Source organism: Carcharhinus amblyrhynchos, chromosome 2, assembly GCF_965287045.1.
Source record: "Carcharhinus amblyrhynchos chromosome 2, sCarAmb.v2.hapA, whole genome shotgun sequence".
In the NCBI taxonomy this organism is placed as follows: Eukaryota; Metazoa; Chordata; class Chondrichthyes; order Carcharhiniformes; family Carcharhinidae; genus Carcharhinus; species Carcharhinus amblyrhynchos.
This window is the reverse complement of record NC_137325.1, coordinates 7,290,831-7,308,109: the sequence shown is the minus strand read 5'-3', so window position 1 is coordinate 7,308,109 and position 17,279 is coordinate 7,290,831. Positions and strand designations below refer to the sequence as shown.

General features: G+C 43.2%; 1 protein-coding gene across 1 annotated transcript in view; it reads left to right on the top strand.

Moving 5' to 3' along the window:
• The window catches only part of mrpl3 (mitochondrial ribosomal protein L3), a 55,021-nt gene that overhangs the window by 14,209 nt on the left and 23,533 nt on the right, over window positions 1-17,279 (top strand). The window contains exon 6 of the mRNA XM_080201767.1: window positions 1,865-1,925. Within this exon, the coding sequence (XP_080057893.1) occupies window positions 1,865-1,925 (61 nt within the window). The remainder of the gene's footprint in view (window positions 1-1,864; window positions 1,926-17,279) is intronic.

Here is a 17,279-nt window from a genome sequence, read left to right as displayed (position 1 = left end):
GGTGAGGCCGCAGCTGGAGTACTGTGTGCAGTTTTGGGCGCCGTACTTACGCAAGGATATTTTGGCCTTGGAGGGAGTGCAGAGGAGGTTTACTAGGCTGATGCTGGAGTTGAGGGGGTTGAGCTATAAGGAGAGGCTGAATAAACTAGGCTTGTACTCGTTAGAGTTTAGAAGAATGAGGGGAGATCTCATTGAGACGTATAAGATGATGAATGGGATGGATAGGATAGAGGTGGAGAGACTCTTCCCGCTCAGAAAGGATAGTAGGACTAGGGGGCACAGCCTCAAGATAAAGGGGGGGTGCGGTTTAGAACGGAGTTGAGGAGGAACTTCTTCACTCAAAGGGTGGTGAATCTCTGGAATTCTCTGCCCATTGAAGTGGTGGAGGCTACCTCGCTAAATATTTTTAAGACGCGGGTTGATGGGTTTTTGGTAAGAGAGGGGATTAATGGTTATGGGGAGAGGGCGGGAATGTGGAACTGAGCCACGACAGATCAGCCATGATCTTATTGAATGGCGAGGCAGGCTCAAAGGGCTAGATGGCCTACTCCTGCTCCTATTTCTTATGTTCTTATTACTGCATTGTAACCCTCCAATCCCTTCTCCTTCATTTGCTTTTCTGGTTTTCTCTTAAATGTATCTATACCATAAGCTTTATCCAGTCTGTGTGGTAGGGAGTTCCACATTCTCACCACTCTTTGGCTTGTGAAGCTTTTATTTGAATTCCCTATAGAATTTCTTGGTGACCATCTTATGTTGATGACCTCTAGTTTTGCTTTCCCCCTACAAGTGGAAACATTCCTTTCGTATCCACTTCATCAAAATTTCCTTTTCTTTCCCCAGGAGAAGATCTGCACTCTTCTGCTCATCCCAGTATAAATTCAGTGGTATAACTTGTAATCTGCTCAACCTGAACATGGCTCAACTCTCTTGAATTTCTATGTGCAGTTTATTTGAACGAGTTGGGCCAGTGCCCCTGTCACTCGGAACTGGGGTGAGAGAGAGATTGTCAGTCCAGGTCAAAATAGATACAGTTAGACAGCAGATGCTGGTCTATCAGCTTGTTAGAAACCCCTAATGTGAAACTTAGCCTGGAATCTTTTACTCAGTTTCCAAGGATACCCTTTAATGGACGCCAACTGGGAAGCAATAGGACCGATTTCATTATTTGTATATAATGTACATGCTTCTGCCTGCATTGACCAACGCAGCACAAACTGCAATCAAATGTGGGCCTTCCGAGTCTCAATTGCTCAGCTATGTGCTGCATTAACAGCCAGCAATATCTTACAGAATCTGCTAGAAATTGGAACAAAAGGAAAAGTTGTAATCACTTGTCAGAAGGTGCATCTCTCAATGCTGCAGCCTCTTGTCTTGTGCAACACTTTCCTCATGCCACGTTTGCAAACTTAGTGAGCGTATCTGCCCTTTTTTTTTCAAAAACAGAGCTTGAACTATGAAGTAATAGCTCCCCTGCTGGAGGTAAAATATGTCAGAATAAATTTTCTGCTGCTTCCACCTAACACGTTGGCATTGTGCTGCTGGGCACAGGAATATTAGCCATTTAGCTATCAACTTTGATTGCAGCCTATATGGGGAAGGCTGATCTCAGCCAGTGCAATTGCTCAGCGTCTGCAGTTGGCCTCACTGTCTCTGATTTATTAAACTGTGGCTACCTGACCAAGGTATTGGATTGTGAAACTTAGAAACCAGGGAACGTTTGAATGTAAATGCAACGCGCACTGTAAATAATTCTAAAATCCACGCGGCCATCGCAATTTATCTCTTTAGATAATTCCAACTTTGCCCTTTGAATAATTTGCAAGAATTGGGTGGATCTAATTTGAATTTATATTTATTCTAGGCACTCCATTGTATGCTGCTCATTTTCGCCCAGGACAGTATGTGGATGTCACAGCGAAAACGTAAGTCCCATATCTTGGAACAACTGCTTAAAATTGGAACGGTAGATAGAACTCATAATCGTTCATCAAACGGGGGATCTCACAGTACTGCAGCACTTTGCAGGCTGTGCTTCGACATGCTGCTATATCATCTTTTACTTGCACTTCTGTTCTGTAAACCCGCATTGTAACTGCGTTCTGAAGATACATTTACAGAATACATTTGCTGTTTATGTTCCCTCTTTAACAGCATTTTCACGCGCTTCAGTAATGAATTGCCTGAGATGGTAACGCTGGAAGCCAGCTCTCTTTATCTTTTTGTATATTTTGTGCAGCACTTATTACATCTAAGTATTCAGAGTTAATGTATTGAAACTACCAGATCTGAATAAAAATGAGTTTTCTGTGTCTCAGCAGCATGGTGAGGATTACAGACGCTCAAATTAACAAGCACTCATTTCTTTTAAGACTTTCAACAGAAGCTCATTAAGTGTTCTGAACTTCCTTAGGTTGATGACCACATTTGAACTGGGTGATCTATTTGCTAACTGGTTGTCCTATGCTCCTCATTTGGGAAGGCTTAATCGTAAGTCACTGTTTTGAAACAGCTTCATAGAATCCTGCAGTGCAGAAAGAGGCCATTGAGCCCATCTAGTCTGCACCGATCACAATCCCACCTATCCCCATAACCCTATGCATTTACCCTAGCTAGTCCCCTGACTGTAAGGGGCAATTTAGAATGACCAATCCACTTAACCCACACATCTTTGAACTGTGGGAGGAAACTGGAGCACCCTGAGGAAACCCACGCAGACCTGGGGAGAACGTGCAAACTCCACACAGTGACCCAAGCTGGGAATCAAATCCAGGCCTGGAGCTGTGAGGTAGCAGTGCTAACCACTGTGCCGCCCTCACTGTGCCACCGTCCCACCCTCACTATGCCTCCATGTGGCTGCATGTCTGTCTTAAGACACAGAGACACTGTGAGTCAGGAGGTCATGGCTTCAAACTCTCTTCCACTGACTTGACCTGAGTCTATGCTTCCCCATTGTTTTTTCCATGGCAATGCTTCGGCCAATCAGAGTAGACTTGCTAACCAATCAGCACCCTGTTCTCCTGCAGAGATTGTTTGAAATTTGGTGTTCCTGCAATTGCCCTGATGAGTGCAAGATGAAAAGCTTTGTGCAATATATTGAACAGAATTTTAATGCACTGACATGCTTGTCATTTCCGTTGGGATAGCCAGTTCCACTTTACCATCACCTTTCTCAATCCAATCCTCCACCTGTAAATTGTCACGCTGTTTATCCAACGTACAATACTATATGAGCCGAAACTTTCCCCAATATTGAGAAGACTTAAGCCATTGTTTTCAATTCCTGCTCCACATTGTTCTCCAGCTACTGACTATATCCCTGTCCCTGGAAAACAATGCAGACTGAGCCATACTGTTCTGCAACATTGGTGTGGTATCAGACCCTGAGATGAATTTCCAATGCCATTATTAAGGTCAAATAATTCCACCTGTATAACATTGCCCAACTCTGTTCCTGTCTCAACTATCTTCCACTGAAACCCTCAACCATTGCTCATGTCTTTAAGTCTAAATTAGACTATCCTAAGGCACTCCTGGCCAGCCTCTGACACTTGACCACCTTCAATCTTCCAAACATCTACTGCCCACTTTCTAACTTGTACCAAACCCCATTCACCACTGGGCATGCTGACCTACAGTGACTCCTGGTCACCTTGGTTTTAAGATTCTCTTACTTATTTTCCAATCCTTCCAGGGCCTCACCCCCTCCTTATCTCTGTGATCGCCTCCAGACCCACAATCCTGGGGGAGTAACTGCACACCTCTAATTCTGGCAGCTTACTTTAATCACCCCATCACTATTGGCTGTGCCTTCAGTTGCCTGGGCTCGATGTTCTGGAATTCCCTCCCTAAACCCCTGCACTATCCTACATTGTTTTTCACCTTTAAGGCACTTTAGTATCTTCCTCTTTGACCAAGCTTTTAGTTATTTATCCTAATTTCTCCTTATGTCACTAGTGTCAAATTTTGTCTCTCAATGCCCCTATGAATTGCCTTTGTTGCATAAATATTATTTGTCAGCAAAGTAAAATTCTCGACATTTCCATGCCATTGCACACAGATTAGCTACAAAAAAATCCACTGGAGTAAAACTCCCTCACAAAGTCGTGCAGTACAGAAATGGCTGTTCGGCCCATTGAGTCTACAATGTCAGTAACTACCACTAAAGGCACACTGATCCCATTTACCTGCATTTGTCCCTTGTCCTTTAATGTTACGATATTTCAACTGTTCATCCAAATATTTAACGGTTGTAAGATTTCCGGCCTCCCGTACCTTTCCAGGCAGTGCATTCCAGATCTCCACCATCCTCTGAGGTGAAAAATCTTTTTCTCAAATCCCCTCTGAATCTCCTGTCCCTCACCGCAAAACTGTGCCCCCTCGTGGTTGACCCCTCAACTAAGGAGAACAGCTGCTCCTTACTCACGACCTACCAGGGGTAAGCTATGGGTTACAGGTCTCTGGCACAGAGTCTGCTTCTGTTGCTCAGAAGGGAAGGGGAGAGAGGAGTACAGCATTAGTCACTGGGGACTCCATATTTAGGGGGACTGATGGAAGATTCTGTGGGAACGAGAGAATCGCGGTTGGTGTGTTGCCTCCCAGGTGCCGGGGTCTGTGATGTCTCTGATCGTGTTTTTGAGATCCTTTAGGGGGAGGGGTATCAGCCCCAAGTCATGGTCCACATAGGCACCAAAGACACAGGTAGGAAAAGGGATGGAGATAGAACATAGAACATTACAGCGCAGTACAGGCCCTTCGGCCTTCAATATTGCACCGACCAGTGGAACCAATCTAATGACCCTCTAACCTAAACTATTCCAATGTTATCCATATGCCTATCCACTGACCATTTGAAAGCCCTTAAAGTTGGCGAGTCCACAACTACTGCAGGCAGGACATTCCATGCCTTTACTACCCTCTGAGTAAAGAACCTACCTCTGACATCCGTCCTATAATTACCACCCCTTAATTTAAAGCTATGTCCCCTCGTGTTAGCCATCACCATCTGAGGAAAAAGGCTCTCACTGTCCACCCTATGTTTGATAAGATTTGCGTTTGATAAGATTTCCCATGGTAAGCTATTGCAGAGGATCTGGAGGCATGGGATTGACGGTGATTTAGCGGTTTGGATCGGAAATTGGCTAGCTGATAGAAGACAGAGGGTGGTGGTTGATGGAAAATATTCATCCTGGAGTTCAGTTACTAGTGGTGTACCGCAAGGATCTGTTTTGGGGCCACTGCTGTTTAGCATTTTTATAAATGACCTGGATGAGGGCGTAGAAGGATGGGTTAGTAAATTTGCGGATGCTACTGAAGTCAGTGGAGTTCTGGACAGTGCGGAAGGATGTTGCAGGTTACAGAAGGACATAGATAAGCTGCAGAGCTGGGCTGAGAGGTGATAAATGGAGTTTAATGAGGAAAAGTGTGAAGTGATTCACTTTGGAAGGAGTAACAGGAATACAGGGTACTGGGCTAATGGTAAGATACTTGGTGGTGTGGATGAGCAGACAGATCTCGGTGTCCATGTGCATAGATCCCTGAAAGTTGGCACCCAGGTGGATAGGGTTGTTAAGAAGGCGTACAGTGTGTTAGTTTTTATTGGTAGAGGGATTGCGTTTCAGAGCCATGAGGTCATGTTGCAAATGTACAAAACTCTGATGCGGCTGCACTTGGAGTATTGTGTAGAGTTCTGGTCTCCGGAAGGATTGGAAAGGGTGCAGAGGAGATTTACTAGGATGGTGGGAAGATTTTATGAGGAAAGGCTGAGGGACTTGAGTCTGTTTTTGTTAGCGAGAAGAAGGTTAAGAGCTGACTTAATAGAGGTGTATAAGGTGATCAGGGGATTAGATAGTGTGGATAGTGAGAGCCTCTTTCCTCGGATGGAGCTGGCTAGCACGAGGGGACATAGCTTTAAATTGAGGAGTGACAGATATAGGACAGATGACAGAGGTAGATTCTTTACTCAGAGATTAGTAAGGGCATGGAATGCCCTGCCTGCAACAGTAATGGACTAGCCAACATTAAGGGCATTTAAATGGTCATTGGATAAACATATGGATGAGATTGAATAATGTAGGTTAGATGGGCTTTAGATTGGTTTCACAGGTCGGCACAATATCAAGGGCTGAAGGGCCTGTACTGCGCTGTAATGTTCTATGTTCTATCCATGCCCCTCATAATCTCATACACCTCAATCATGTCTTCTCCCCTTTGTTTAATTACTTTGTACTTGTCAGGCTACTAACACATTGAACCAGGTATATAAGGGGAAACAAGGAGGGCATGGGGGAAGGATGTTAGCATGGTTGGTGGGATATGTTTGTAATCCAGATTGAATGATGACCTGGAGGTCATCACTCTACTCCCCTTGTCCATACTGTGTGTGTGCACGTGTGTTCACATGTTTCTGTTCTTGATTTATACACGTATTTATTTTGAACATGGTGCCCCAGAGATGGGGAACAAATTGAAATGTTACACAAAACTTCTTATGGTCCTTAAATATCACTGTTTAATAACTGTGCACCATATCCTGCAGAAAATTGATGGTAACTCTTTTTATTGCTACTTCATTATCCATCCGGAACTAAATGTTGCCAGATGCTGAACTGTGTTGTTGCTGCTGCTGCCTTTTGAAAATACAGTTGTGAAATTCCATTTAATTACAGTTTAATGAGGAAGGGAACAATGATATTAAAGAACTGGACTGATGGGAGAGGTGGTTAAGGGTCAAACCTTGAAATGTATTTTAATTACTTTCAGACCTCGCTGTTCCCTGGATTTCATAACCCTGTTATGATATTTTTTAATATGAGGTGTTCATCAGGCATAAAATCACTGTGGTGTTCATTAAGAACTAATTGTAACATAACATGTTATCGGCTGGGTAAAGCAAATTCCACTCTTAATAAAGCTGTGTGTAAAATGCATCAGGATTATTTTGATTAACGATGGTATAAGAATTACCTGTAACCATCATTAGGAAAGTAATTAACATGCCGTCCTTTATTATTGCTATTGTAGGAGGCTTCAGAATATAGATTTCAGCACTTCTCATGAATATTGTGCCCAGACTATTTTGTGTAGACCTTTTTTTTCCATGTGCTCTGCAGGGAAATCCAGCCAAAGGACCCCTCAGCCAGCCTCAGTGTCTCTCTACTCAGCCCAAACCAAAGGAATGAGAGATTTATCCAGACGGTGGTTGTGTGGTATTTTTTCATTGCTGAAGTTAGCTAACAAATTGTTCATCAACTATGAGGAACCAGCATCACAGTTAGCTAATTCACTCCTTAGGTACCTAGATTCCAGGCCTACGTTTTGCCTGCTATTTGTCCATCAAAGGACCCAGCAAGCTTGTGCTCTTTTCTGGGGCAGAAATCTGTCTGCTGTCCACCGTGATGAGTTAAGATATAAACAAAAGCGCCCTTTGGTCATTCCTGAAGCAGGCGATCTGCCCTTTGCAGAGGGAAGATAAGGGGCTTGACACCTCTTTGAGCATCCTCCCTTCCCCACATTCTGAGATTAGTTTGGCCTTAGGACAACTGATGCCAGCTATGCCAGGCAACCAGGCCCAGGGCTGGTCTACTCTGCGCAGCAAAGGAGGGAATTTAGCAGAATGTGGAGTTGGCAAGAGGAGGAATAGCATTCCCAACCCCGCATTAAAGGGGCAAAAATCCGCCAACACCTCTAGCACGGAGAAGATGCTGTTCATATCTGATCTGACAGGTTTATTTTGAATCACAAGCTTTTGGACTGGTCCTTCATCAGATGAAGAAGCAGCGCTCCGAAAGCTTGTCATTCCAAGTAAACCTGGTGGATTTTAACCTGGTGTTGTGAAACTTCTTAATGTGCCCATCCTAGTCCAATGCCAGCATCTCCACATCGTATCTCAGGTGGCACAGTGGTTATTACTGCTGTCTCTCAGCGCCAGGGACCTGGGTTCAATTCCCGGCATGGGTCACTGTGTGGAGTTTGCACATTCTCCCCGTGTCTGCATGGGTTTTCTCCAGGTACTCTGATTTCCCCCCACAGTCCGAAAGACGTGTTGATTAGTTGCATTGGCCATGTTAAATTCTCCCTTAGTGTACCCGCACAGGTGCCAGAGTGTGGCGACTAGGGGATTTTCACAGCAACTTCATCCCAGTGTTAATGTACGTCTACTTGAGACTAATAAATAAACTTTTTTTTTTAATCTGGCGTATTGGTGTTTTAAGACTCTGCAGGACAGCCTGAACGTTTCACTGATTGTATTTATTGATCTGTAATTTTGAAAGAGGTAGAGGTGAGATAAACCTGCACGATATCTAACTTGAAAATGTTCATTTTTAAAATGTTACTTAGTGCCTGTTGGCATTGGCCAATTTTCTCTATGAAGCACGCTGTGTATTTGTGTGAATATTTACACGTTTTCCTGTTCATTGATCTGCTGCTCCTACTAGATATGTATCGACTCACATTATGGTAAGCAGAAAGTGAGTCTTTGCCTTGCAGTTTGCATTCTATTTATGTTCCTGGTATCACATTTTTGAAGGCTTTTGTTTAGCAATCCGAAAAAGAATCAATTGAAACTGTTGAGTAAAGTCACTTTGCCATTGTTGTAAGATTTATTGCCCGCTCCGCTCGGGTAGCTACTGAGGGATTGTTTAAAAGTGATATGCGGAAGAGGAGGATGGGGGGGAGGGGGAGGTTGGGTGGGGGGGCGGGGGGTGGTTGCTTAAAAAGAATGACAGCACTGCTTAAAACTGAGACCTGATTAATATTAGCCAATAATTTGATTCAAGAATTACTCAGCATTTTTGGCCCGTTAACTCCAATAGCTCTGTGCTGTGACTGCCTTTATAATTCTTCTCGTTAACCATTGAATGAACGCTGGCTTCCAAGAATATTTTTTCAACCATTAAGTTGCCCTGCAGATTAATTAAAGATGAAACATTGTGCCTGTGGTGTTTGACAGTGTCAACCTGCGTGATGGATCACCAAGTGCCATACCTAAAGTGATTAGAATAAAATCTGAAGACAAGTTGTATTGGTTGAATAATGACTGGAAGACCTGCCAACTCTAGTCTTGCCTTACCGCTTGATTATTTACTGAGGTGATGCTGATTTAATTTTTGCAAGGTGAATTCATGTGCTCAAACCATTCTTGCAGCAGGTTCTCCAATAATTGGATACTGCCAGAACTGTGTTCCATTTGGAAACACTTCAACATCTGCAAAAATTCTTTTTTAATAAAAATCACGTCTTTAATCCATCAACTGCTAAGTTATTAAGCATAGCGTTCATCTTGAAGTTCCATTTATTTATTCTTGAGCTAATGAAAACTAACAGCTGGACGTTGCAGCCCAGCACAATTCCTGAGATTACTGCAAAATGTCTTTCATTCTCAGAGGTATTTCAGAGCTTGTAAATTGCTGCTGAATTATCAGTGATTTTGTATGAATCTTGAAGATAGGGTGTCGTTCTTGTAGAATGAAATTAAAGAATCACACGGTGTTATAATTCTCTCTATTGTCTATTAAAGTTAAAGAATGTAGAGTTTAAAGAGAATTGGGTGTGTATACTTTTGCTTTGGTTTAGTCTGTTTACAAACCATGTCTGAACCTTTGTCCAGCTTTTAGAAGCAAGATAGCCCTGGGGTTGCTATGGAGAATATTGCTGAAGGTGAAGCTATGCTTTAAAAGGAAAAGTAGTGGTTCTATTTTCTTTAGAAAAAATGTAATTGTGAGAGGGGCTGACCTGGAGGCTGCAGACATCCAGCCTGTTGTATTTTACAGGAGAACTCAGCTTTGTAAGTTTAGAGAATTGGGTAGCTTTGTAAAGAGAGAAGTCCAACTGTGAAGCAGATGCCCAGGGAATATTTGTGTGCCTGATGGGTCATGGCATGTGACCATCAGCGATGTCTAAACCAGGAGGTCATATTGGTCAGAGTATACCACAGATCTGAACTGTGATCTGTACAGATATATCCAGTACATGAGAATGTTTAAAAGCCTATCAGAATGAAAGTCACAGTAAAAAAAAAAGTCAAGGTGGAATCTCATATTGGTTTGAATTATTATCCTATTTGTTCACTGTAGCTATTTAGTCATTATGACTTGTGTTTCTTTACTTCCCAGCTTTGTAAATATAGATTCTTTTGCATTCTCCATTTAACCTTGAAGTATTGCCACTTATTTTCTTACCTTGGGTTCTTCCACATATTCTATTCTTTTAAATGATGATGGTCGATCAGGCCAGGTCCTAACAAGAATCGGGCCCATCCAGTATTCTTGCAGCTGGGATCATAAGCATAGAACCATAGAATCCCTACGTGCAGAAGGAAGCCTATCAGCTCACTGAGTCTGCACTGACTGTCCAAAAGAGCATCCCACCCAGGCCCACACCCCCATCCGCATCCCATCCCTGTCCTTTTCCCATAACCCTGCGCATTTTCCAAGGCCAGTCCACCTGACCTGCACATCTTTGGACATCACTACAATGGAAATTACTGGGAGAATTGAATGTTTGTTTGCTGTTTTGTTCAGCTGGGCTAGAGAAAAGGTGACGAGGCTGAGGAGCGTAGTGACTGAACGAGCAACTCCAAATAAAGCGCGAGAAGAAAGTCAGTTAAGACAGGAGAGGGTACATGAAGGGATGCAAAACGGGAGGGAAATGACCAAGATGGTAAAGTGGAGCCAAGCGATGGCAAGATTAGCAAACTGAATGAGAATTCCGGAATTGATAGACAGGGACACAGGTTACTGGTGGAAGTTAGCGAAGCTGGGAGTGTTACGTTTCTTGCATGTGAAAACATGTTTTATGGTTAGCACTGCTGCCTCACAGCGACAGGGACCCGAGTTCGATTCCTGGCTTGGGTCACTGTGTGTGGAATCTTCACATTCTCCCTGTGTCTGCGTGGGTTTCCTCCGGGTGCTCCGGTTTCCTCTGACACTCCAAAGATGTGCAGGTTAGGTTGATTGGCCATGCTGAATTGCCCCTTAGTGTCAGGGAGACTAGCTAGGGTAAATACATGGTGTTATGGGGATAGAACCTGGGTGGATTGTGGTTGGTGCAGACTCGATGGGTGAATGATCTCCTTCTGCACTGTAGAGATTTGATGATCGCTTTGGATAAGTTGAAGCCTATGGGAGAAGTGCTGAGGACAAGTTGAAGAAAGTTTGAAGAAGTTGAGCCTGGAGATGATGAAGGCAGTCGACAGTTTTATCAGCAAAAGGGAAGAGGTGGAACTGAGATAAATGAAAGGAGCAGAGGTGTGGGGATAAGCTGAGCTAGTGATTGAGTGGGATGTCTAGGGTATGCCAGCGTTGGACCTGATGAAGGGGCTAACCCCGAAAGCTTGTGAGTCTATTATCAAATAAATAGGTTGGACTAAAACCTGGTGTTGTCAGACTTTTTACTATGTCTAGGGTACACAGTGTAACTTGGCTTACGCTTGTAGCCAGGAAAACGTTGATACGAGCAAGGACAGAAGTCAACTAGAACATAAGTTCCCAAATTGAGGATTGCAGCAGAATTATCAGAGGATTAGGAGGAGGAGATTAGTTGCAACTCACTGAACAGGAAATGTTTCCATTGGTAACACACCCCTCAACTGATTTCCAACTCTGCCCTGTCCAAAGTCCAGACATTACCTGCTAACAGTTCCACCTTAAAGGTATTTTAAATGATTCTCTGTTTAAAGAAACCCCTTTCAGTTAACAAAAAAAGTTCCATGCCTTCTGGCCTGTAACTCTGTGCAGCACAGGTAATATATATAGTCCTGGAGAAAATATATCAATAGCTGCAAATCTGTGCCCTCAATTCTACTTCAAGAATATGTGAAGATGTGGTTTGCCATGAGTTCTGTGGATCACCTTTTTTTCTTTATCCATGTATCGTAGTCCTTGGGCCTCCATGATATTCAGAGGGAGGAGATGAAACGCCTCCATTTAAAATCCTGTTAGCTCCAGTATCTTTGTGCAAAATTTATTCTTTATTTTGCCTGCATTTAGTGTTCCTGCTGATCATAAATTCTGAAATAAATTGACAACAGCAACCACACCCACGGGCCCTCTACACTTGCAGAAAATAATGAAAATTATATGTTACCGCCTCCAGAACAACAAATAATTTATTACCCCCTGTCCTTGACTCCAGTCAGACGCCAACTCATTCTGGGCTCTGTCTTTGGAGGATTGTACATTGTGCATCCAGTCACATGTCCCAACCTTAGAGAGGGGAGGCTCCCAAGTTTCCTTGCCCATTGGTCACTTGTACATTGGGAAGTTCTTTGTATTAGCTCATACTGCGTTCTCCATACCAGAATTACAGGGTAAACGCTGTTGGCTCAAACATATGAGATTTGTACTACAATTCTGCCCAAGTGCTGCCAGTGAGAAAGGAGCAAATCCCAGGAATCTGTGGTTAGTGGGTCCAAATGATATGATTAAACTCCATGTTTAATCCCAATTGTATTGGTGTTAGGAAAATAAATGTAGTTTAAAGGATTTATATTTGTGTTGCTAATATTTTTAAAAAGGCATAGTTTTATGTTTAATTTCGTGTTTAGGAATGGTAAATCTATAGCTAGGTTCCTTCAAGGCAAAAGTTTTGTTTGTGTGAGGTTTTTGGTTTCAGTTCAAATCTTACTACTTTTATGTTTAGAGAGATTATGGCGTGAAGAGTAAATTGAAGCCAGCAGAAACACGAGGTCATTGTTTAGCAACCAGGGGCCATTTTAAGGTAGAAAGGCTTTTTGAATTCAGTTTTAGCTGAATTTGTTTGCAGTTGAAGATAGGACGCTGGGAAGTGAGCATCCCTCAACTCTGCCAGAAGAAAGCTGAACAGGACTATGAGGCTGCAAAAGGCAGACTTCCCAATGAATCAAATACAGTCCAGACAACCAGGGAATTGGAACAGAAAGAACGTCTAAGGAAGACTGAAGTTAAGAGAACAGAAACCAAGAAGCTGAACAAGGTACTGGTCAAGAGAATTCAAGGGAAAAGCAGATACAGGGTACTGAGTTAAAGAGGCAGCTGCACCAACCAGGTTTAAAGTAGGAGAGCAGACCAGAGGTAAATCAAAAGTTTGGTGCCATCTTAATACAGTGTGGGAATCAATAGTTAAAGCAGTTGTGAAGAATTGGTGCAACAATCAAGACAGAAATCCTGAAGGGGGAGATGTGAAACCTGGATGTTGGATTCCTTGTTAAAAATGGAGCAGAAGCTTTGTTTGAAAGAATAGTTTGAAAATCCTGGAATGGTATTTTTTAACACAAGCAACTCGGAGAGAGCACTGTTTAAGAGAAGATTTGAAAGTGTGTCTTGAAAGCGGAATTTGAGATCATTTGTGTGGAAGTTGGAGTTCAGGGTGGAGGGGGGAGTGACTCTGAGGAGACATCCATAGGCATTCACTTGGGTTCGGAGCGGAGGGTGTGTCTTACCACAGTAAGCTGAGTGTTTAAAGGGACTTTGTGTTACTAACACCATTATAGCCCAAGGTAAAGTTAACCTGTGTGAACTTCAAAATCTGTGTAGGTTTGTGAAGCTAAGAGTATTGTAACGTAAGCAAATTTTTCATGCATAATTAGCGATCCTGTTTCTCCATGTTTGCTTAAAAAAAAGTTATGGTCTTTTGAGCCAGGGTCATTCTGGGATCTTGCCATCTAGTCATAACCAGATCCAGCTGGGATCATAATGAGAGAAGATGCAATGCAGCTGAAGTGACAAAACTTGCTGAAGTATTTCTGCGTTGTCAGCTATATCTACACTTAACATTCAAAAAAAATACTGTTTCTTAGAATCTGGGTTCACATGGAATAGGGCTGTTCCTATTGCAGCAAGTGGCTAAATTATGCTGATACATTTCACAGAAGACTAAGCAAACGTTTCTGGAAAAAAGGAATAGATGGCTATGTTAGTGGATCTTGATGAGAGAAAATGGAGGAAACTTGTGTAAATACTGGCATTGATTGCTTTGGCCGAATGGCTTGTTTGTGTGCCATATATATATTAGAATCATAGAATCCACATGCAGAAAGAGGCCATTTGACCCATCGAGTCTGCACTGATTACCCATGCCCTATTCCTGTACCCCGCACATTTACCTTGTTAATCCCTCTGACACTCGGGTCACTTTAGCACAGCCAATCAACCTAACCAGCAGATCTTTCGGAATGTGGGAGGAAACTGGAGTAGCTGGTGGAAACCCATGCAGACATGGAGAGAATGTGCAAACTCCGCACAGGCAGTGACCCGAAGCTGGAATTGAACCCGGATCTCTGGCAAAGAACAAAATCAGCCTGGGAAACGGGCCCTTCGGCTCAACGAGCCCGCGCCGCCATCTCAACACCACCAGTCCACCTCTCTACCCATGACCCCTATCTAATGTTTTATGGCCATCCAGATTGAGGGAAACTGATTTAGAGACAATTTATTCCTGCCAGTCAGCCTAACAGCACATCTTTGGGGTGTGGGAGGAAACCAAAGCACCCGGAGAAAACCCACGCAAGCACGGGGAGAATGCGCAAACTCCCACAGATACCGGCCCAAATCCATGTGTCTGCACAGCAATCAGCGATAGCCACTGAGCTGTCGTCTTGCCCAGTATCTTGTCCAGTTTAGGCACACACTAACGACATGAAGCACTAGGCCAATCTCGAACAACCAAGAGCAGCCCCAGTACAACCCATCGCGTGTATGCCCCTCGTTGGACACGAGGTGGACCGATTTAAAACCTGTGAATGAAAGAGAGAAAAAAAACATTATTATCATACTATACCCATTTACATTACCAGGGACGCCCCAATGCTAATGACCCTTATTTAAAAGGTTCTCCTATATCCACCCATCTCCAACTCAGTCATGTGCCTGTCTAAGTTACTCTTAAAGGACTCTAGCGTGTTTGCCTCCACCACCTTACTTGGCAGAGCATTCCATACCCCCACTACCCTCTGTGTGAAAAACCTCCCTCTAATATCTGTGTTGTACTGCTCCCCCCTCACCTTAAGTCCATGGCCCCTTGTCCTACATGTCTCTATTATAGGAAATAGCTTACCTCTGTTTACTCTATCTATACCCTTCATAGTCTTATATACCTCTATTAGATCCCCCCTCAGTCGGCGTCTTTCAAGGGAAAAGAGCCCCAATTTCTTCAATCTTTCCTCATAACCCAGTCCTTCCATACCAGGCAACATCCTGGTAAACCTCCTCTGCACTCTCTCCAGAGTCTCCACGTCCTTCTGGTAGTAAGGCGACCAGAACTGTACGCAGTACTCCAAATGCGGCCGAACCAACGTTCTGTACAACTGCAACATTAGACTCCAGCTCTTATATTCTATACCCCTTCTTATAAAGGCTAACATACCATAGGCTTTCTTCACCACAGCAGTGCTAACCATTGTGCTACCATGCTGCCCCAATTATCCAAAGTAATTCCGGGGAGAGAGGATGTTGCTAAGCCAAAAATGTCTGAACTGGAGGATGTTCATTATAATTAAGGATATAGAGTATAAAAGCAAGAAAGGTATGATAAACTTGTATCAAACCCTAATTTGGCCTCAACTGGAGGATTACGTCCAGTTCTGGGTACCATACTGCAGGTGAAGGCAATTGAGAGGGTGCAGAAAAGATTCATATGAGTTGCGCCAGTGGTGAGGAACTTCTGTTATATGAGTAGGTTGGAGCAGTTGGAACTGTTCTGTTTGGATCAGAGATAGTTAAAGAGGAGATTTGACAGGTTGTTCAAAATCATGAGGTGTCCAGACAGAGTAGATAGAGAGATACTGTTGCCATTGGCAGAAGGATCAAGAAGGAGAGAACGCCAACTTAAGATGGTTGATGAAAGAAGCAACGGCAGCATGAGGAAACTGTTTTTCATGCAGTGAGTGGTTAGGATCTGGAATACACTGCCTGAAAGTGCAGTGGAAGCAAATTCAGTCGTGGCTACAAAAGAGACTGGGACAGTTGTCTGAAGAGCAAAAAGTAGTAGGACTGCAGGGAATGAGCATGGGAGTAAGACAAGGTGAATAGCTGTTCGAGAGAGCTAGCACGGACATGATGGATCAAACAGTCTCCTTCCGCACTGTAACCATCCTAAAAAAAAATTACATTTCAATAAGCTGCAAGATAAAAACACCAACGTTACTGCATTTATTTAATCAAGTGTATGTTCCACTGAGGTTCCAAGTATTTACAATTCTGGGACTGTAGGTTAATCTTTAGCAAAGATGAGCTTTACCAGAAGTTGGATCATGTACGCAGTTAAAAGCACAATACTGTGGATGCTGGAATCTGAAACAGAAACAGAAAATGCTGGAAAATCTCAGCAGCATAGAGAGAAGACAGCCACCATGAAACATTTGGCTGTACTCTCTCTCTCTTCAAAGCTGCTGTCAGACCCGCTGAGATTTACCAGCATTTTCTGTTTTGGTGTCATGCATGCCATACCTGTCTGAGTTGTCATAATGAACACTCTGATACCTGTGAGATGTTATTCATACTACTGAAGTGTGGTAACTTGGGAATAATTGATCCACAATTTAGTTGGGGCTGCTGTTTGATCTGAGATATTGTACAAAGAAAAGAAGTGGCGAGCATTTGTACAGCACTTTAAATGAGCCAAAATACTTTACAGCCAATGAAGAACTTCTGAAATGTAGTCACAGCTGTAATGTAGCAAACACGGCAGCCAGTATCCGCACAGCAAACTCCCACAAGCAGTAGTGTGATAATGACCAGATTGCAATGTTGATTGGAGAATAAATATTGGCCAGGACACCTGGGATAACTCCCCTGCTGTTCTGTGGAATAGTGTGATGGAATCTTTTAATCCAATCCAAGAAAATGGGCAAAGCCTCAGTTTAATGTCTCCTTTGAAAGACAGCACCTCCAAAACTGAATCTGTGTACCAGGATCCCTGGAGTGGGACTTGAACCCACAATGAGAATGCTCCCGAGTGTATTTGGCTTTGTTTAATTACTGTATTAAATATATTGCAAAGTGATTAGATAACCTGTGGTCCTGTGCACAGCTTCCAGCATGGTAACGTTTGAGCTAATGGATCTTTCCTATAGTAATTAGGAGTGATGGAGCCTATGTGAGCTTTAAATTCAGCTGAATGTACAGTTAGCTTTAAAACAAGTGTGATTATAGATCTGTGATTGCCCCACTCAGGTGGTCAGACTTTGCTTTCGATCTGTGTGTAGTCCAGCAGAGGATAGATAGGTTAGGTGGATTAGACATAATAAATATGTGGGGTTATGGGGGTAAGGTGAAGAGAAGGTCTAGGTAAGATATTCTGTC